We start from the raw sequence: 21,589 nt of genomic DNA, 5'->3' as shown, positions 1-21,589 counted from the left end.
TGGCACATGTGCAGAACCACCAGGGCGAATCAATCCAACCCCTCCAACAAAAGACTTCCCTTTAAACGTTTGACCCGAAAATGGCCTCCGTGAGATCCCAAACTCATCTAAACTCTAAAACAAGTGACCATTTAAATGTCAGTTTTCTAGACATGGTAGCGGAGCTCCGCCTATGCGCACACTGCCAACGCTAAAAAAATGGCTGGGGACGGGAGGCAGATATTGACTGTGTGATGGTGCATATAAAATCTGTTGCTGAACTGTCACGACACCAGATCAAATGGCGCATCTGAACACACCCACTCTGTCTTTTTCAGCAGCACTCACTGGTCCCTGTATGCACATTGACTCTGTGATGAAGTTTTGCTCAGAGTGTGGAGGCTGGAAGCAGTGGTGGCAGCTCATGTGCTCACTTCCTTCCCCCACCCCAGCCACATGTTGATTATATAGAAATATGTCACTTGCACAGAGACTTTCAGCTTGTCAATTTTGTCTTCAAAGTAGTTAATCATTGAAGAATCAAGATGGCAACTGATAAACGCCTGGACTTCATAGAGAAGTGCTGTACTGTCTCTCTCCGTATGAAACCTGACAAATGGACCAAGTTTGCAACAAGCGAGGATGTCCTTGCCATGCTCAACGAGTTCTATGAGAAGCCAGACCTGTTGGCACTGGTGATCACCCTCAACCCTACTGGACAGCTAGTCCCTTGCATTGGGTTTCCATCAGTGCTGAAGAATAAAGGGGTTTACTTTGTGAAGAAGAAACATGAAAACATAACTAAAGATAATTTCCAAGATGCACTCTTAGTAGGAGATCTCAGCCCTTCCCCTGTAGAGCAGATGATGGCTGTAGTGGAAGAGGTAAGCTTCCCATTTCCATTAAGCAATCACTATTCAATACTTCCCTCTTTCCAAAAGGTTGTTAAGAGAAACACGGATATTGATTTGCAGATGAGGGTTTGTGGCATACTCTACCTCTTGTTCTCACTCCAGTAGTGTTCTCAATATTGTATGAAAGTTCAGGACAAACTGCTGTGAAGTTATACAAAGATCCTTCTTTTTTCTTATGTGATGCCAGTGTAACTCACTGTTGTAGAGTGTTGGTATGGAAGAGGCAGACCCAGATTCCAATCCCTTCTCAACTGCAAAGCTCACTAGATGGCTTTGAGCAAGTCACTTCCGCGAAGCATAACAGCCTAAGTCCCTGGTGTGATGAGGATAAAATGCCTAGGCACCTCTTAGAGACAAAATATGGTTTGTAATGGTTTGTACAAAGAGTTTAGGATCCCCAGATTATTAGGGAATCTCCAGATCATAATGCTGTGTTACGGCAGCACTTTGTCGATAAGGCTGAATTCTCCATAAATACGTCCCTCTAAAAAAAAAAAAAAGGAAAAAAGGATTTAAAAAAAGGGGGTTTTATGGTCCTAATTTACATATTGGTATCTTATTTCCTAGAGCAAGTCCTAAGTATTTGAGTTCTGCAGCAATTTATTACTACAGCACATCTTCATAAAGCATATTTATAAAATGATAACTTCACACAAACTTTAAAAGGGAGTATATTTTAGACCCATGGTTTGCTACCTGTGTATTGTATTGTCTACTTACCTGCATTAAATATTAAAAAGGTAAAGGTTCCCTTACTCGAAAGCCAGTCGAATCCGACTCTAGGGTTGCGGTGCTCATCTCCGTTTCAAAGCCAAAGAGCCAGCACTGTCCGAAGACGTTTCTGTGGTCATGTGGCCGGCATGACTAAACACCAAGGTGCACGGAACGCTGTTACCTTCCCACTGAAGTGGTACCTATTTATCTACTTGCAATTTCTTGCTTTCAAACTGCTAGGTTGGCAGGAGCTGGAACTAGAGACGGGAGCTCACTCCGTCATGCGGCAACTCGGGTCTTGAACTCCTGAACTACCGACCTTCCACAGCCTGCAGTTCAGTGTCTTAACCACTTGAGCCACCGCAGCTCCACGCATTAAATATTAGGGGTTGGGTTTTTTCACAGAAGTAATAAAGCCTCAGTTTACTATTTTTCAGATGGAATTAATTATATACCGATGCTTCAAAGGTAAGATGCACTTACAGCTAGGCTGTGGAAACATTTGTGCCTGTTTAGATGCAAATGTTGGGTCTCCTATATTTACAAATTTGAAGGTTCAATAATGTGAAGAAGGTTGCTTGATAAAGAGAATGCAAGGTTTCAGTTACATATTAGTAAATGGATCCTAGTGAAAACACAAGAAGTCTTGTGGCACCTTACAGACTAACAGATCCATTGTGGCATAGCATGGTCTTGGGTCTCCTCAGATGGCAGATAAAGGTACATGTGTATAGATAAGAAATTGTAAACAGTGAAGTCAAAAGGCAATGAATTACACAAGATAAAGGCTTTTCTATGCAAAGCTCTAGCTATGAGAGCAATTGGCTGCAGTGCAGAACAATGTCTAATAGTGCAATCCTATTGTCAAGTCATGGCAACTGGGTGAGGATCCAGTCTCTGCTCAGTTCTGATGTTCTGAGTACATTGATGAAGTGGATTTGCAACACAGAAGCAACTGGCAGAACTATGATGTACCAGCAAGTATAGTACAGGAATATAGACTCAACCTACCCATATAAGGGTGTTTCAGGCATTGGGCTGTTTTGGAAACAAGTGGATCCTTCAGGAAAAGTTTAAAGTGCTATTAATCCTGATGTAATCCAGGTCCCATGATCTGTAACAAATGAAACAGAGATATCTGTGGCAACTTTAAAATGATCCTTTCCTTCTAGGTACTCTATTCCTTGTTTATGAAGAGTGAAAACCTAGGTGGGTGGCCTCAAGTGGTAGCTGAAGATGTTATAAGACAGGCTCACAGGCTAAAGAATGAGATGTTTGTGATGGGAGGAAAGATCAAAGGGAAAACACTGCTCCCTTTGCCAGAGCGCATCGAAATGTTATACAGTGCAGCAGATATGTTTGACAGGTGGGTGCTTCTAAATAACATATGCCAGTGTTATTTTGTATTTTGTACAAGAGTTGGCATCATATATAGGACCCATTTATTAAAATCCTAAAGGCTCTAGAGAGATTATTGAGAAGGTTGAGAAGTGCATGTATTTTTGGCATGCTTCCATAGTCATCCTTCTCCTTTCATCTCTCCTGTTTGCCCCCGTCTTTCCACCAATCCCCAAATACTTCCATCAACTGAAAATGTCTGGATTCTGCACACCACTCTGTGTATCCATGTACATATGGATATTCCAATTTACAAAACTGAATCTAATCACAGAATCTGGGCTTGCTGATTGCAGGATCTTTGGGTTTTAGTGCAGAGTCCTTGATTTTTCTACCTAAAGGTCTTGTCAATACATTACTGTGCAATGTAAAGAAGAGAAATGGGTCATATTAAAGTGCTGATGGGGCCGAGGAATCTAGTTTTGTGACTTGCTAAAAAATCCATTTACTATTATTTCACAACTGATCAGAAATGAAAGCTGTTTGCATTTCACCACATTCTTATTCTTTGTGGTTTTCCAGTCTTTCTGTAGCTGTGGACAGTACTTTATTACATTCTATTGAAACAATAATCATTGACTGGTCTCATCAGATCCGAGACATCCTGAGCAAAGACTCAGCACAGCCTCTCTTAGATGGTTTGAACCCATTACCCAAAGTGGAGTTTGATTTTTGGTACAGTCGGCAGGTTAACCTGCAGTGCATAAATGATCAGGTATGATGATAGTAATTTTCAGACTTGGCTAAAAATTATATAGGAATGAAGGTATGTTGCTACGGTTATGGTTTTGAACATATATGCTTTTCTTTTCTAGCTGTATGCCCCTCAAGTACAAAAGATTGCTGATATTTTGGAGAGGGCAAAGAGCTGTTATTGGCCAGCACTCAAGAATGTTTTCAAGGATGTATCTGCAGGTATAACCCTATTGCTTACAATCATAACTAGCAGATTCTATTGGATCCCATTGTTCAATGGCTGTTGGGATTATTAAGATGAAGCTTCTCCTTCATTCACCCACTTTATATCTTTGCTTTCATTCAGGACTGAAGGAAGCCGATGATATTAACTTGTACTTGCAGCCCCTAAAAGTTCTCTTAGAAGAAATGGAACAAGTTGAATACCCCCAGGTATATAAAAATTTAGAAATACTGTTTGAGACTTATAGACTGTCTTGCTCATATATAACCAACTGTATTATTGTTAAGGTTCTCTGGACAAGCCAGTCATTCATCATATTTCTGGTATAACTAATGGTCTAGGTTCTGTTATTCATCCTTCTGTTTTCAGCCTCCTTCCCACAGCCTGTAGATAGAGCCAGTACTCCCCTCCTCACTGATCCACGGTCTGGCGCTTTATGAAGGCTGGTGCAGGGAGCTGCATGTATCTAGTTGGTCCATCCAACTTCTCTTGAGAAAATAACATATTGTGGGAGAAATTGCTCCCAGCTGTGGCTGATAAGGAGACTGGGATGCTGACCATTAGGCACATTCCAGCCAATTAACCCTGCAACACCGGCATGTAGGCGGGTCTAGAGTTATGCTGCAGATAGCTTTCGATTCCCTCCTTGTTGCTGTAATATTATGGGTTGGCATGGGATATTATGGGGTGCTGGTTACATGGTAACCTAGGAAGGTTGACATCACCTTTCTGATCCGCCATTGGGTAAGGGCCTAACGCAAGGAGGGGTCAGTTTCCTATAAGAATCCGTGCCACTCCAGCTATGGTTTTGGTTGCCTGGTGCTAGAGACATACCTTTGTCAATAGTACCAGTGGCAATCCTCACTGGGGCTGTGACTGCTGAGCCTAGTATGGTCCAGTAGTTCAGTACCCCAAACTATAGTGTTCCAGCTTACTTATGCCTGGATAGGCTAAGAAGTGACTACTACGTATGCTGATCAACTGCAACTTTGTCTTTGGGGAAAGGTAACTTCGTATTAATGCCTTATGTTTCAGTTAGGCTGGATAAGCTAAGGTTTTGTTCCAAAATCAGACAGGAGTTTTGGGTTCCCTTTCTCCTGGGTTGGTGGCAACTGCATAATAAGGGACCTGGTGGCAGTTCTAACTGAAGTCTTTTTGTTTAGAATTTTGTTTTGTTCTTTTAGAAAACAGGAAAGAGACCTTTCTCCCTCTGTCTCCTGTTGGGCGATTTTTGTTTGCCCTGTTAGGGTAAAACCCTGTGCCTTAGTATATTTTGGTAAACTTTTACAGTCTCAATCAGAATTGGGTCCACATGTATCTGGGAATTAAGTACAAAATTCCAAGAGCAGATTTGATCAACAGGACCTGGGATGGACACATGAGAGAACACAAGGATTTCGTAATGTGTGAATTGGGCCTCTGGAAGAAGAGGACACAGCTGGTTCACCCCCCTAAATTGGTGAAAGGCAATCCTTATCACTGCAGCTGAAAGGTCAGCCACAGAAGGATTCCTAGTTAAACTCAAGAGCACTTGTGACAGAGAATGCCAGTGCTCACTAAGCTATCCATTCCAATAGTTAAGCTTATGTTAAATATTTTACAGTAGAATAACTAATGCTTCCCCATAGCTTCACCTGTACTGATGTTGCTGCCAGATTTGCTCCTGTGTGCATGCTACGATAACCCTCCAGGGCTATTTTTGGGCAGGAACGCACAGGAACGGAGTTCCGGCTGGCTTCAGAGTTGGCCACGCCCACTACAGCCAAAACCTCTGGGTACATGGTTACAGAGGGAAGGCCTGGAGAGCAACCTCGCTGGCGACTCCGAGGCGGGTGGGCCAGGGGTGGTCCTGGAAGGATCGGGGTGGCATTTAAATGCCTCCCTGTGCCTTCTCCGGCCTGTCCAAGGGCTGGCTTGCCTGGGCTCCCTGCAGTCACAGAGCACCCAGGCAAGCCAAGGGAAGGCATGGGGGTGTGGCCTAATAGGCTAATGAGCTGCCCTGTCAGGGTGTGGCCTATTATGCTAATGAGTTCCTGCTGGGCTTTTTCTACAAAAAAAGCCCTGCCTGAGCCCATGACTTGACCACAGGGCAAAGCATAGGGTTGCCAGTCCCCATGTCCCAGTGGGGGTTCCCCTGCTTTTTGGGGCTTCTGCCTGCCACCAGCCACCTGGCCAGCAGGGGAAACCCCACCCCCAAACAGCTACATCCCGGCATGACATTCTTGATGTGATGATGTCACTCGGAAGTGACGTCATCACATCAGGGACATTGCATACGATGCTCTGGTTTGAGGGCAAACTTCTATGTTAAAATTGGCCTAAGACCGTAGAGTTTTGCCCTTAAACCAGAGCATTGCCATGTGGCATCGCCGATGCAATGACATCACTTCTGGGTGACATCATCGGATCGGCAATGTCCTGGAATGCCCCTCAAACACCCCCCCCTTTGCGGTGAGGTGACCTGGCAACCTAAGCAAAGCGTGCAGAGTGGGCAGTGGAGCAAAGTGCCTAGACGCTTCCCTTTGTCTATGCACACTTGCCCACTACACCTATGTATGTACAAACTGTATTCACAAATGTTCCATCCCCATGATCTTTAAGCTAGCTTCACTGAAAAGTATGCAAACGGAGAGTGATTTCAGCAAAGCGTACTTTATTCTATCCGGAACAAGACAACTTTGGCCGGCTCGCGGGCCGGCTTATATCCCCCAAGAAACCGCCACCCAAAACACACCCCTACTTCCCTATAGGTTATTTACAGTGGCCGAGAGTCCCATAGGCTCCCTGCCGGGAACCTAGCCCCCTGATTGGAGCGGGCTAGGATCCGCATAGTCCATTGTCTCTTGGAGCGAAGCTCGACATTTGTCTTTGGACTTGTATGGACTGGATACATTACATTCACCCTTTGAACAGTGCTGCTATTCTGCAGCCAAAAACAAAAAAATGGACTTTCCCTACTTAGGGCAGGGACGTCACTTGTCGTGGTGGTGGGGCTGAACTACTTTTGTTTCTATTTTTGCTCTGCACAGTCGCTATATCACAACTGCACAGTGGCATTAAGTTAAACCCTTCTATTCAAGTTCCTGGTGCTCAGTGTTTGCATGTGCACTTTAACATTAGTTCACTGATTGGACACTTTGGCTTTGAGATCCTTTTTTGAAAATATTCACCATTTCTCCTTGATATTCTCTCATTTGTGCTTATTCGCTGGTTACCATCTTGGTAGTGCTGACATGTGTTACCCACTAATTTCACTGCCATGTCCTTAATAATAATAAAAAATCCTCAGTGCAAGAGCATTTCCAACTTTACACCAAGTCACTTTGTGTTGAGGCTTAGTGAGTTATGCCTGCAAAACGTTAACTGAACAAATGAAAAATGCTGTGTTTAGGTGTGGAGACAAATTGGGGATCCCCCACTGCAGGGCAGAGACTTGAAATTAATTAGCTACAATCCTGACAAAGTGACTATATAGATAAAAGGGCCGGGGCGGAACTTCCATATACCTGAGTTACGCACTTGCCTAGAACGGCAAGTTCACGGGACCACCAGCCGCTGGCCTCCCTCCCTCCCTTAACCCTTCCAGGAGGCGAGCTGAGAAGCCGCCCAGCAAAGGGAACCCGGAGGGGGAAAGGAAAAGTTGCCCCTGCGCCGTACTGGCAGCACCAGCAGGAACTCCCCACCCGCGCCTGACCAAGAGCGCACGGCTGTGCTGCGGAGTGGCCGGCCGGACCAGGAGGTGGAAGCCGTGACGAAGCAGCCCACGCCCCAACAGCTTCTTTCGCTGCTGACGCCTCCTGCTGCTCACCGCCCCCACTGTAAGGGTGCCACCAGCAGGTGCTGCGTACGGGAAGGCGGCACGAGGATTCCCAGTATTCAGTACAGTTCTTCCTCAGGGCCACATAGTCCTCTGAAGTGCCCAGACCCTGGGTTACACTACCAAAGGAGAGAGCTTTGGAATTTTTAACTCCTGGTGACAGCAGAAACTACCAAGTTTATATACACAAAGTGTGAATTAAAGGAAAAACCGTTTCCCCTATAAGCAAGCACATCACAGAGTAGGAAAAACAGTCCGCCCCAATAGGAAGGACGCCACACAGCCCTCATCATTTTTAGGCCACAATGTTCAAAATGCACCCCCCCCCCTTCCTGTAGGATGCTTTACAGATTATGCATGTAGAATAGAAAAAGACAACTGAGCATGCTGGAGTTAGAGAGATCCAGTTGGGAAGGTCCTTCTCTACTTAAACGGGGCCCACAGTGCCATCCTCAGCAGAGTTACACCCTTTAAGCCCAGGTGGGGAGCCGTGTGGGTCTGAAGCAGCAGAACAGAGTTCGAGTCCAGTGGCACCTTTAAGACCAACAGAGTTTTAATCAAGGTATAAGCTTTTGTGTACAAAGCACACTTCTTCAGATACAATGAAACAAAACTTCTTCAGCCATTACATATGGTCACCCAGTTACTTATGCATCTTGACTCTAACTAGCCTTTCTAACACTGCTCCCCCTCTCTACCTAGATGTAATGGCTGAAGTTTTGTTTCACTGCATCTGAAAAAGTGTGTGTGCACATGAAGGCTAACTAATCTTGTTTGACTGGTATTTTATGGTCTTATTATTTTAAATTGTTATTTTAATTGTTGTTTTAATGGTACTAGATTGAGATTATTGTAAACCGCCCTGAGCCCCATCCATGGGGAGGGCAGTATATAAATAAATAAATACCTCAAATAAAACTTTGTTGGTCTTAAAGGTGCCACTGGACTCAAACTTTGTTCTACTCTTTAAGCCCATTGACTTCAGTGGATTTAGGAGGGAGTAACTTTGCTTAGGATGGCATTGCATGTAATGGCTCTCATAGCATGGGCCAGTCATGCTCTCTTCTACTAACCAGTCTCACAGGAGCGTGTGACTGACCCAAGGTCACCCAGCGAGCTTCCATGGCAGAGAGGGGATTCAAACCTGAGTCTCCCAGATCCACGTCTTATTAACTGATAAGAATGAGGATTGTTTGCAAACCAGTCAGCACATGTTGACCTTGAGCTTGCTTATGGATTAATCTAAAGTAAAATGATGTGATTTTTAAATGCATCATTTAACATGCACAGACTTGTGACCCATTGAGTGCCCTGGTGTGTGTGTGTGAGGTTTGTGTCTGATGTGCCTGAAATGGAAACATTAAAGAGACTTAAATTTCAACATCACAATTAACAGGATTTTTCAAAATGCTTTGTGATTTGTGTTTTCTGTTTGAGAGAGAATATCAGAGATTTTATTACTTGTTCTCACAATTAAAAAAAAGAAATTAGCAATTCCAAATTTTCTGTTTTTCATTCTTCTTAAAATTCATTTATGTTTGAAAATTGGGGAGCACACTGGGGGGGGGGGGGCGCCAGAAGGTAGCCTCACGGAGTGTGCAAAAAAACCTGGCACCGGACCTGAAAAGGGTGAACAAGAATGCCTTGAATGAAGCCACCGCTAGGCACTGCAAATACCCCCCCCCCCATTCTTTAAGGCAGATGGTACCAAGATAATCACGTGCGCACACACAAACACACACACTCACAACCCACTTGCTTTCTAAAGCCTCCACCCTGAGGTTTTTTAAAGGCAGACTCTGGCTCCCTCAAGAAGATATACAAGGGAAAGGGGAGATGCTGGAAGCAAATAAGGATAAGGGAGATGCTGGAAGCAAAAGGTGTGCAGTACTCTGATCCTGTGCACCTTTACTCAGAAGTAAGTCCTGAGTTCAATGGCCCTCTAACCCCATAATAACTGCACATAGGATTACTACACTGGACATTGGTTTATGGGGATTTAAACTCTTGATTAGCACTTTATCATTAGTCTTGTACCATTAAATCAAACATTTAAAACTATGGAGGAAATAATTAAAAATGGTGGTTGTATGGCAATGAAGAAGGGGGGATGGTGGAAGGTGGTTGAATGAGCAGAACAACTTTGATGTTGGCAGGGGAGTAGGGGTCAAGGGGCAGCAAAGCGCTGGGGGGGAACCTGATGAAATCATTATACTCTTGGATACACTTTGACTTGGAGGAAACAAAAAAAATTGCCATAACAGTGCTCGCAGAAAACATGGGGGAATGGGAACAGAAAGCGAAGTGAGCACTAAAGGGAGGAAATCATATGCAGAAATGGGAAAAAGCACAATGGACATATACACTGAAAGCAACAGAAAACACAGATGGGTAATAGGCCTGTAATAGTTCAATAAACTCCATTGAACTTCTGGTAACCTGACAGTTGAGGCTAGTGACAATATTTATCAGCGGGTTTGTTCTCCAGACTGAGGAAAAGTAAGTACTTTGAAGGCAAAAGTACACGTTACCAAATTATACGAGCTCACCAAAGGGACTAGCAGACATACTGCAGCTGTAAGTTCCCAGTAGCAATTTCATTAAGAAGTGGCATAGGAGTCCAGTTCAGTAAAGGGGGCGGGGCCAAGTAAAGGGGGGGAGTAGCTCCTGCCTTCCACATACCATTTTGGCTCAGGAAAACAGCAGGAGAAGAAAGAAACAAGCCTCTCTCCCCCCCCCCCCATGCTGTAGTCCTGATCAGAATTAAGCCCCTGCAGCACTTCTAAAAGGAATTGTCACTGGATACTTGCAGCTGCATTGTAACTTGTAATGTGTAGTTTGGCCCTGAGTAAAGTTATAAACAAGATAATCAGCTATTGATGGGCAGCAAGTTAAATGTCATATCTTGTATGTATATTTGACTTTCCTGCAACCCTAACTGAATGAAATTTTTGTGTCCACACAGCTGCCCCCATTCATCAACAGTGTTATGTACACCATATGCTTGATCTGGGCCAACTCTGAATACTACAATACTCCATCCCGGATCATTGTCATTTTGCAGGAGATCTGTAACCTCGTCATTGAAATGGTACTGTTTTATGAAAATATAGCCCTCAATTGAGGAGGGTTTTTATCATTATGTGTCCTGTTTTTTGGTATCCAGGATGCTCAAATATACTTTCAGCTCTTTTTGTACCACAGACATTGAGAGGGTGATAAAAATTTAAAAACAGATCATATTTCATTGTCATCACATATGGCAGAGAGCAAAAGGGTAGTGACCACTGTGGGTTATATCATTAGAGGGACACCACATTCACCACAGATTCCGTACAGACAGGCACAGTCACCCACCATTCTACTGCTTCCATGGGCATTCTCCGTCTAACAGAAAGATAGGTCTGAAGCAGACCCCAGACACACATATCCCCATGGAGAGCTATTAGAACGATTTCCAATGACTGGTCCCACTAAGGGGCAAATTGCACTTTCAATGAGAGATCCGTGATTGGATCATCCAGTGTATTCTTCAGAGTTACAGAAGGCACAGGTGGCCTGACAGGTAATACAGACTCCTAACAAACACACACACACACACACAATAGCAGCTCTGGGGGTTGGTTTCTTGGAAATGGTGAGGAGGGTTGTTGTTTTTAGCCTGTCCTTGCATTTGCTCCAAATCCCCCCAACCAAGGGTGCCTTTTAATGTTATATGTAGTTTGACCCTAAGTGCATTTGCCTTTCTCATTCCTTGCAGTCCTGATCCCATGAAGGCAATAGAAAGTATGGCCCTTTCTGCACCTGTATTTTGCCTTGGTTTCTGAGCACATCCTATTCTTCTGTACCACATTCCCTCCTGCTTTCACTTCTGGTTTGTGTCAGGGCTTTTTCTTGTTTCTACATTTGTTTTACAGGAATCTGCATTCAGACCACTTCCAGCACACTGTTGCCCTGCAGTTACCAAAACTCCTTTTGCTGAGATTCTTTGTTCTCATGCACTTTTGAACCGCAAATCCTTTCTAAAGTAGAATTATTTCTGTGGGTATTTAAGTGCCGCCCACTGCCCTCCCCAGTTTCCATCTCTCTCTCTTTAGGTTGACGCTCCCTCTGTGTTCTGTTTTCTTTCCCTCCTTCTCCAAAGACAAAAAAGGACGTGTCCTCCGTCGCAGTCGTGGATGTGTGGCCCTGGATTTCCCCCTCCCTTCCTTTTCTTTTGCAGAATCATGGAGGGAGGGAGGGAGGGAGGGAGGGAGGGAGGAGTTGGGTCTGCAGTTAAAAGTTTTGAAAGATGTTCGCCTTTCTCTTCATCTTAGACAAAACAGCCAGTTAGCTCCAAAAATGTGGGTTTTGCTTGTAGATGCAGAATGCATACAGAATACACAAATAAATAAACGAGGGAGGAAAATCAGTGCAGAGGGAATGTGTGTGACTGTGAAGTCAATTCCCCTGCTTTGGCAGGGAGGGCGGGGTATAAAATAAATAAATAAATAAATACTTATCTCCTCGGGTTCTCCAGAGCAAGCTGTCAGTGCAGGAAGGGACTATGTCAATTACTCCTTTGGGCTCAGGAACCATTGCAGCTGTTACCTGCCAGCACTTCTGTTTTAGCAATGGAGGAAGGAGAGAGGGGTCAGAATGCCCAAGTTAGGATTGGAAGACAATAGTATAGGTTACGACCTCCCTGGCCATTTCCACTGCTCAGCCTGCCAGGTCTGTGGAAGTTGAATGGTATTGCCCTTTCACTGGAGAAGTACATTTGAAGGTAGAGGAGCAGCTGGAATAACTACTAATAACTTGGGAAGAAGGGATCTATTGTGGTGAACACGTTCCAGGTAATGACACAATGAGCAGGTAAAAGGCAGCTAATTAGCACATCTTGAATCCTTACTATTTTTCATTTTCTTTTATTAAAAAAAGCAGAACCAAAAAACTAAATAGAAGCAGTGTAACAGGCATGTTGAAACTTCCTTGGCTGCTAACTGATGAAAGTGATATGACTATCAGCAAAGAATCAACCCATCATAACATGTCTTTATAGTGCTAAATTTTAAAAGGCTCTGCGTTTTTTAAACATGCTCTGCATTGTCTTTGATTGCCTCTTTTTCTATTTAGACACGTAACTTTCTAAGTCCTGAAGAGGTACTGAAAGGCTTACAAAGTGAGATTGAAGAAGTACTGGGAGGGATCAAGCTGGGAATCTCTGTGATAGAGAAACTCTACAAGACCTATGACATTTGCTGCTCAGATATGATGCCCACATTTTTTCAGGTTAGTTACTGCCGCCACTGCACAGTTTTCTTAAAGGAAACATTATTCAGAGCTTCCTAATGCAAACATTATATATAATTCATCCAATTTAAAGTGGGAGATTATTTAATTACATTTATCCCAACTATACAATTTCCAAATGAAATAGTCCCCTTTTACATTTCTTTTACGTATGTGCAGATAAACTCATATTCAACTCTGGCACTTTGCTTCTCCTAGGAGTACCAGAATGTTAACATGCTACTGTTGCTCACAGCACTGCAGTTGGTAACTTTTCATTTCACAAATACCGGTTGGAGCATTTAACTGAGAGATTCTGCTATAACCAAAAATATCCTTTTACCTGCAGCCCATCCTATAACATGGCTCTCTTTTTCTTTGTATTTGCAGGACAAGGAGCCCCAATATTGGGAGTTCCCTTCTACCCTTGTCTTTGCTAGAATGAATGCATTTTTTCACAGACTAAAAACAGTAGAGGTGAGAATTTAGTTTACCCAAAATACAGAATTGCTACAGTAATAGTTAACATTAAGAAAAATTGATTTTCATGAACAATGCATTGAATCCTGCCTGTTTATTGGACTGGATGGACCTTTGGCCTGATACAACATTGGCGTTTCTTATGTTCCATTGGTGCCATTGTATTCCTTTAAGGCACAGGATGTTCTATCAACACAAGAGCCTCTTCTGATGACAGAAGAGCCTTTTGCATCACATGAATAACAGGATCCAATCCAATAATATTTTTTAAAATAAAAACTGGAGAATGTGATTATATTGAAACCATTAATATTGATGCTATTGATCAGATCTCATTATATTTCTGTTTGGCATATATTCCTTCCTTCCTTCCTTCCTTTTCTTTTTTCAGGAACTGTATGTTACTTCAATTGAATTTCTCAAACTGGAGAAAATTGAGCTGGGTGGTGTGAGAGGCAATATTCTAGGAAGCCAGGTGGTTCAAATTTATGAAGAGGTCCTCGAATTTATCAAGGTGTTTGCTGAATGTAAATATGATCCTTTAGATCCAGCAGATGAGGTTAGTTCATTTCAGTATTGAACTGCCTGTTTCTGTTTCCTGGGTTGGTGCAGCTGCACCAGTGTTGGGTTTATACTGGTGTAGTATCAATAGGCTGCTACATAGCTTGTCTCTGAGGTGCACTGACATATCTCCATGTTATTCCACCATGGTCTTAATTGCAATCCTAAAGCCCATGGTCTTAATTGCAATCCTAAGCAGTTTCCAGATGGGCTTTAGGATTGTGCCCTTAACAAACTAGCTTATAAAAATTAAACTAAAGGTATACTGGCTAACCTAATTCATTTTTGATCATCATTCAAAGCAATTTGTTGAAGATTTTGCAGACTTCCAGATCAAAATTCAGGATTTGGACAGACGGCTGGCCACCATTTTCTATCAAGGATTTGTTGACTGCTCCGGCTTGGAGTCTGCTGTTAAGGTACACATACCTGTGTGTGGGATCCATGCTTTTCATTTGCCTTGAGTCTCTTTGAGAAGAGTGGAATATATATGAAGTAACTAAATCTAATATCTAGATATTATTTAACTATAGTGAAATAAACAATAGCTTGTACTCCTGCAGGTAAAGAAGCCTCTTATCCCTGGAAGCATGGAAGACCCATTTTCTTTTTTCTGTTCTAAGGCCAGGGAAGGGTTGCTGTAACTTCCAAATAAACAAAAAAGTCCTTTAGAATGTCAAACAGGAAGACCAATGGGGCCTCAACTCTATCTCACCTCTGCAAGTACCAGATAAGCATTTTTATGAGGCAAGAATGCGTGAGAAATAGGAACAGGCTGTTGCTGGCACCACAGCACCAATGCTTACACTCCAGTGAGCGACAAGAGTAAAAGAAAATCAGGAGTGTAGGTCTGGAGAGAGTATGCAAAAATGGTATGCAAACAGACTAGGGGATGTAAGCAGCTCCTCTTACATTAAAGACCACCAATGTAGTAAATGGGAAGAGTGAGATCTAAGGAAATGAGAATTGTTTATGGGTTTATGAATGCTGACTTCCTCAGACTTTTCAGTGCCATGTAAACATAATTTTCCCATTTAAAATATCAACATACTGTCTATTATTCCAAAGGAGCTATTCATGGCTCTTTGTCCTTTATGCCTCCTAATAATGGGGGGGGGGGATTTTTTATTTCTCCACATCAGGTATTATCTTATATAACCTCCATGGAGGGTAGACTGAAAAGCAAAAAGGGCCCTGGCCTTGTCCCCCTCCATCAGACAGGGAAGTGAGAAAACAGAAGTGTTAAGTAGTGGGTTCATAAGACTATCATGGTTTCAGCATGGCTCTTTATTTCAGTAACATTAAGAACAAACACACATGTGGCGAGCCGCAACTATATTCAAAAGCCCCAGTCCCAAACACACCCGCAACATACAAATAAACCAATAAGAACCTAGGAGACTTCATTTGTAGTTACCTGACTGGACTGCTCTGCAAGGGCGGCCAATCTGAATTGTAGCTGCTAGGAGCCTCTCTAACAATGCTTGTTCATTTGAAGCTCTCACTACACAACCCCCCTCCCCCCTAAGACAGGGTTGCACCTGGTTGCAAGCATAGTCCTGCAGGTAGCAGGGTGGTGCCAGCACCCGCTGGGAATGTCTGAGTTCATTGCTTGGTGCAGGTGAGCTACACTCCAGTGTGGCCAGCTGTGATGCCTCTGGTGTCACAGCAGTCTCTGTGCAGGAGTCAGGAAGGCTTACCTGAGCACCGCTCATCTCCGACAGTTGAGTTGTGGGGTCATCTGGAGCCTGCTGCAAAACTGTCTCCTGCACATCAGGTGCAGTCATGGGCTCAGGACTGCTTAGCATTGGACTGCCACCGGTGCCCTCTCCAACCATCTGCGCTAAAGTTGATCCAGGTGACGCTGTAGGTTCCAACCATTAGGGGTGGCCACCTTGTAGGACACCAGCTCCATTGCCCTGGATACTGTTGCTGCAACCCAGGCTGGGTCCCTGCTGTAGTTCCGGGCATAGACCATATCTCCTGGCTGGAACGCTCTCACCTCTCCTGCGTCGGGTTGCTGAGTATCCCCTAGAGACAGGTCCGGGTGCAGCCTGTCAAGCTGTGTGGTGAGCCGCCTGTTCATCAGGAGCTCCGCTGGGCTGCACTGTGTTGCAGAGTGGGGCGTGACATGCTGCTGTAGCAAGTAAGCAGCCATTCAGGTGTGCCAGTCTCCCTGGGTTATCCAGCAGAGACTGTCTTGTGTTGTTTGCACCATCCTCTCAGCTTGCCATTGATCGAGGGGTGGAACGGAGCAGATGTGACGTGCCAAATGATCTTGTCGGCCAGGAACCGCTGGAACTCCACCGACGTGAACTGGGCCCCATTGTCTGACACGATGGTGTTGGGAAGCCTGTGCATAACAAAAAGGCATCAGAGTGCACGGATGATGACGGTGGAGGACATGGTGGATACAGGAACATCCTCTAGCCATTTGGAGTAGGAGTTCACGATGATCAGAAAAGTCTGTCCCTGGAATGGGCTGAGAAAGTCCACGTGGAGCCTAGACCACGGCATGCGCATTGTTTCCCATGGATTTATACCCTGCCCTTCACTTAGAGTCTCAGGTCCTGGTCACACCGGCGGGAAAAGCCACGTCGGAAGTGCGGCTTCTTAGAGCCGCACCAAAGGAAAGCACAGCATCGGGATCAGACGCTTCCCTCAACCCACTGCACATATTCTGTCCGGCGCAATCACATGGCTGGGGGAAGCGAGGCAAAAACGGGCGAGCCAAGGCTGCTGGAGTATTTGTGCACATGCGCAGTCCGGCAGTCCCTCAAATAACACAGGCTGCCGGCACGTCCGCGATCCCAGGCCCGGCCTTGCTGCGGATCTTTTGATAGGTACTACATTTTCCCTAGTACCTTTTTGATCTGCGTTTTTGGCCGGAAGGGACGGGTTGGGGGTGGGGGTGCAACACTTGCCAGATGTTGGCATCTGATAGCGCTGGTTTAATCCACCCTCAACCCATCCGTTTCGCGGGGCAAATCCTCCCATGTGACCGGGGCCTCAGAGTGGCTTATTAACTCCTTTCCCTTCCCCTCCCCACAACAGACACCCTGTGAGGTAGGTGGGGCCGAGAAAGCTCTGAGAGAACTGCTCTCCACTCTCACCCGCCACACCCCTCTCTCTCTCTCTCTCTCTCTCTCTCTCTCTCTCTCTCTCTCTCTCTCTCTCTCTCTCTCTCTCGTACTGCTCATATGGCTATCACATTAAGCAGAAATTAGAACCAAAGAAAATATTTTAAAAGACCTTAGTATTATTTCTCTTTATTGTGCCTATGAATTTTGCTACTGAGAGGGTGACACGATCATTGGTATCTGATAGTACCCATGACACCTGGGCTCGCACATTTAGCAGTTCCATACCTTTAAGTAAAGAGGTGAATAAATTAGCCCTCAACTCATCGAATATAGGGCACTCCATAATCATATGTTCAATGGTTTCGATTGTATGATATGAGCATCTGCATGTTCTGTCAGAGTATGATACTTTATTATATCTGCCCTCCAAAATTACCGAGGGAAGAACATTCAGTCTTGCCAAAGTAAAAGTTCTTCTTAGTTTTGGGACTGTGAGTTGATAAAAATATTTCGGCAGTTGCATTGGGAGGGCAATTCCCAAATGAAGTGTCGAACATACCCTGCACGCCCTAATAGACGTACTTGTAATATCCAGTTTTAATTTGTCTTCTAATGTCTTTAGTTTCTGTATTTTTAATCATATCATTTGTTATTCCTAGGCATTTCATTTTCTTTTTCAATAGCTGATCCCATTGGCTGTAATGTGTATCTGCCTGGATATGCCCAAGTAGAGTAGATCCTCCCTCAGATTTTAAAACCTTTACTTTAAAGAAAAATGCTTTAATCCAAGCCCTAGCTTCCATCGATAATTCGCCTAGTTCCACTTTCAGTGCTATGCCCGAGGAATAGGCAATAAGCGTCGGAAAAAGTCATACTGGAAGGAATCCATTTTTTCAAAAGTGGCCTGAATCCAAATTTCCACACCATACAGGAATTGCTTTAGAACCTTAGCATTAAATATCTGTATTTTGTGCCTCAAGGTATAAGGCAATTTGCTCATGAAGACTTCAGATGATATTCCCTTGTGATTCTGATGCCAAATTTAAACCATATAGTTACTTAATTAGAAAACACCTTCTTCTGAATAGGAACATCTTCCCGGCATCCATAACCTAGAATTTCCAGTTTCAGAGAATTAGAGTAGAATTTAATATTTATTGACTCCATGGAAAGGCTTGGAATCTTGCCAGATTAAACAGTAATTTCATTGCACACAGCACCTCAAAATATCGCAGATTTTATTAACGATCCAAATGCAGGTCCCTGGGGCAAAGAAGTCGAGAGCTGAAGTCTCACCACTTCCTGATAACCATATTCAGAACTTAAAAAAAAAGATTTACCAGAATTTAACATACATGCCTAATGTTTATTTAAAATTGCTTTCCTGCCAATGTGTTCTATTCTGAGTTATCATTAGTAAAAGCAATTGGCTGTTCTTCTGCGTGCTTGAAATCTATTTCATACTAATCAACCGTAGAAGGTTAAAGGAAAACAGCATAGATAATAATAAATGAGAAATCAATAAGGTGAGGAAAGTGTTTCAAGGAACTATGCATGTTTCATCTGAAAAATGATGACATGACATAAATATGATTCATTCAAATACAGTTATGAAAAGAAGTTTCATTTATTTCCATACTTCAAATAGAAATGGCAGAAAGAGCAAGCTTGTTGCAGGAAGAACATAAGAACATAAGAGATGCCAATGTTGGATCAGGCCAAAGGCCCATCCAGTCCAACACTGTATCACACAGTGGCCAGAAATACCAGTGCCATCAGGAGGTCCACCAGTGGGGCCAGGACATTAGAAGCCCTCCCACTGTTGACCCCCCCAAGCACCAAGATGACAGAGCATCACTTGCCCCAGAGTCCCTATCTATACCTTGTGGCTAATAGCCACTGATGGACCACTGCTCCATATGCTTATCTAATTCCCTCTTGAAGCCGTCCATGCTTGTAGCCGCCGCCACTTCCTGTGGCAGTGAATTCCATGTGTTAATCACTCTTTGGGTGAAGAAGTACTTCCTTTTATCCGCTCTAACTCGACCGCTCAGCAATTTCATGGAGTGCCCACGAGTTCTTGTATTGTGAGAAAGGGAGAAAAGTACTTCTTTCTCTACCTGCTCTTTCCCATGCATAATCTTATAAACCTCAATCATGTCACCCCTCAGTCTTCGTTTCTCCAAGCTAAAGAGCCCTAAGCACCTTAACCTTTCCTCATAGGGAAAGTGTTCCAACCCTTTTATCATTCGAGTTGCCCTTTTCTGCACTTTTTCCAAAGCTATAATATCCTTTTTAAGGTGTGGTGACCAGAACTGCACACTGTATTCCAAATGAGGTCGCACCATTGATTTATATAGGAGCATTATGATCAATGTTCCCTCTAAGCTGTGGAGTCTTGTGAGCAAAACTTCTCCTTTGTGAGCTACTGGCATTAAAATTGTGAGCAAGTGATTTGGCTACTGCATAAATTAGCCTGCTCTGGAGCCATTCTTCCTGAGCTAAGACAAAAATGTGTGATCCAGAGGCTAAAACCCTGTGAGCTAGCTCACACTAACTCAGCTTAGAGGGAACAGTGATTATGATATTGGCTGATCTGTTTTCAATACCCTTCCTAATAATCCCCAGCATAGCATTGGCCTTCTTTATTGCAGTCACACACTGTCTCGACATTTTCAGTGAGTTATCCACTACAACTCCAAGATCTCTCTCTTGATCAGTCTCTGCCAGTTCAGACCCCATCAACGTGTATTTATAGTTAGGATTTTTGGCTCCAATGTGCATCACCTTGCACTTGGCCACATTGAACCCCATTTGCCATGTTGACGCCCACTCGCCCATCCTTGACAGATCCCCTTGGAGTGCCTCACAATCCTCACTGGTTTTCACCACCCTGAACAACTTCGTATCATCCGCAAATTTAGCCACTTCACTGCTTACTCCCAACTCCAAATCATTAATGAACAAGTTAAAAAGCAGTGGACCAAGTACTGATCCCTGCGGTACCCCACTGCTTACCACCCTCCACTGAGAAAATTGCCCATTTATACTTACTCTCTGTTTTCTATTAATTAGCCAGTTTTTGATCCATAAAAGGACTTGTCCTTTTATCCCATGATTTTTGAGCTTATTTAGGAGCCTTTGATGAGGAACTTTATCAAAAGCTTTCTGGAAGTCAAGGTAAACAATATCTATCTCTTAAATATCTCTTAAAATAAATAAAATAAAATAAAAATAAATAATCTCTTAAAATAGTAGGACTCAGAAACAGATTGACAAAAGAGAATACTTTGGTATTTCAAAACAGTTCATTATTGTATGAGAGACATGATCTTCCTCAGGTGCTCGTTGTCCACAAGGGAAATATACTAAGGGCCAAGACCTCTCAGCTGGAGACAATAACTTTTCAAAAAGCTGAAGATGGTACTATAGAGTAACTATTACCTGTGGTGTGCACATTCATCCCATGCTGTGTTCACCGGGGTAGGGTGGGGTGCTTTTGTAGTGCTTCAAAAACCTGCAAACCCCTTTTGAGCAAAGAAGACAGTGGAACAAAAAGAATGAGTGTGTACTCTCATTATGACAGCTCTTTCATACCATCTTTAACTCTCCTAAAAGCTTGTCTGTCTCTGTATTTAATAATGCAACTGGAAGAAATAGAGCCATGTAATTATGAGAACATGAATAGGGGAATAATTTGTCTGTCATATCAAATCCACAAATAAATCTGTCTAGTACATTTTTACACATTACACCATCCTGCCTTCAAGGACATTAGGTAGTTCTGTCCTCCATTTCCCCCTCAAAACAACCCTGTGCAGTGAGCTAAACTGATAGATGAGAATGCCAGGACTTAGGCCACTCTGACCAGGGTGATTCTGCATTTGCTCCACATTTTCTCAACACTGAGGAAAAGGTGCAGCTCAAAACCACATTCAAATACCCCAGGGCAACGCTGTACTGACTGCAAAGTCACCTCTGAATGGCCATAAATCTATGCAGAAGGTACCATAAAACCCGATGATCAAAGAAAATGAAAGTGGCAGGCAGTGTAGAGAGTACCATAAAATCTGATTGTCAAAGAAAGTGAAAGCAGCATGCAATGCAGAGGGAAATTTCTGTTCCAATGTGGATTTCATAAAACAACGGCTGGAAAAGCCAGTGCAAAATCACCCAGTGCTATCTTACATGAGCAAGATTCAGGGAGCTTTTACTCTGGACAATCTTGTTGGTCTTTCAAGTGCTACTGGACTCAGATCTTGTTCTTCTACTATAGACCAACACAGCTAACCACCTAAAACTGTCTTCAGTACATACACCCTTGTAAGTTCATTGACTTCAAGGGACTTAAAAGGGTGTAATGCTGCTGAGGGTTGCACTATCAGCTTCAGGTTGGGGACAGATGGTGACACTGGGGAAGAAGTCGTCACCTAGGTACCCCTTAGTTTGTGGG

At 43.6% G+C, this 21,589-nt stretch overlaps 1 protein-coding gene across 1 annotated transcript in view; it reads left to right on the top strand.

Annotated features, from left to right (window-relative positions):
- The first annotated feature begins 524 nt into the window (after positions 1-524).
- Positions 525-21,589, top strand: part of DNAH17 (dynein, axonemal, heavy chain 17) — a 184,248-nt gene continuing 163,183 nt past the window's right edge. Inside the window, exons 1-10 of the mRNA XM_015416991.1 lie at positions 525-863; positions 2,780-2,973; positions 3,528-3,720; positions 3,821-3,920; positions 4,048-4,133; positions 10,707-10,832; positions 12,857-13,012; positions 13,403-13,489; positions 13,884-14,051; positions 14,356-14,472. Of these exons, the coding sequence (XP_015272477.1) occupies positions 525-863; positions 2,780-2,973; positions 3,528-3,720; positions 3,821-3,920; positions 4,048-4,133; positions 10,707-10,832; positions 12,857-13,012; positions 13,403-13,489; positions 13,884-14,051; positions 14,356-14,472 (1,566 nt within the window). The remainder of the gene's footprint in view (positions 864-2,779; positions 2,974-3,527; positions 3,721-3,820; positions 3,921-4,047; positions 4,134-10,706; positions 10,833-12,856; positions 13,013-13,402; positions 13,490-13,883; positions 14,052-14,355; positions 14,473-21,589) is intronic.

Source organism: Gekko japonicus, unplaced genomic scaffold, assembly GCF_001447785.1.
Source record: "Gekko japonicus isolate JY-2015 unplaced genomic scaffold, Gekko_japonicus_V1.1 scaffold518, whole genome shotgun sequence".
In the NCBI taxonomy this organism is placed as follows: domain Eukaryota; kingdom Metazoa; phylum Chordata; class Lepidosauria; order Squamata; family Gekkonidae; genus Gekko; species Gekko japonicus.
The sequence above is the reverse complement of the archived record's forward strand: the minus strand, read 5'-3'. Positions and strand labels throughout refer to the sequence as shown.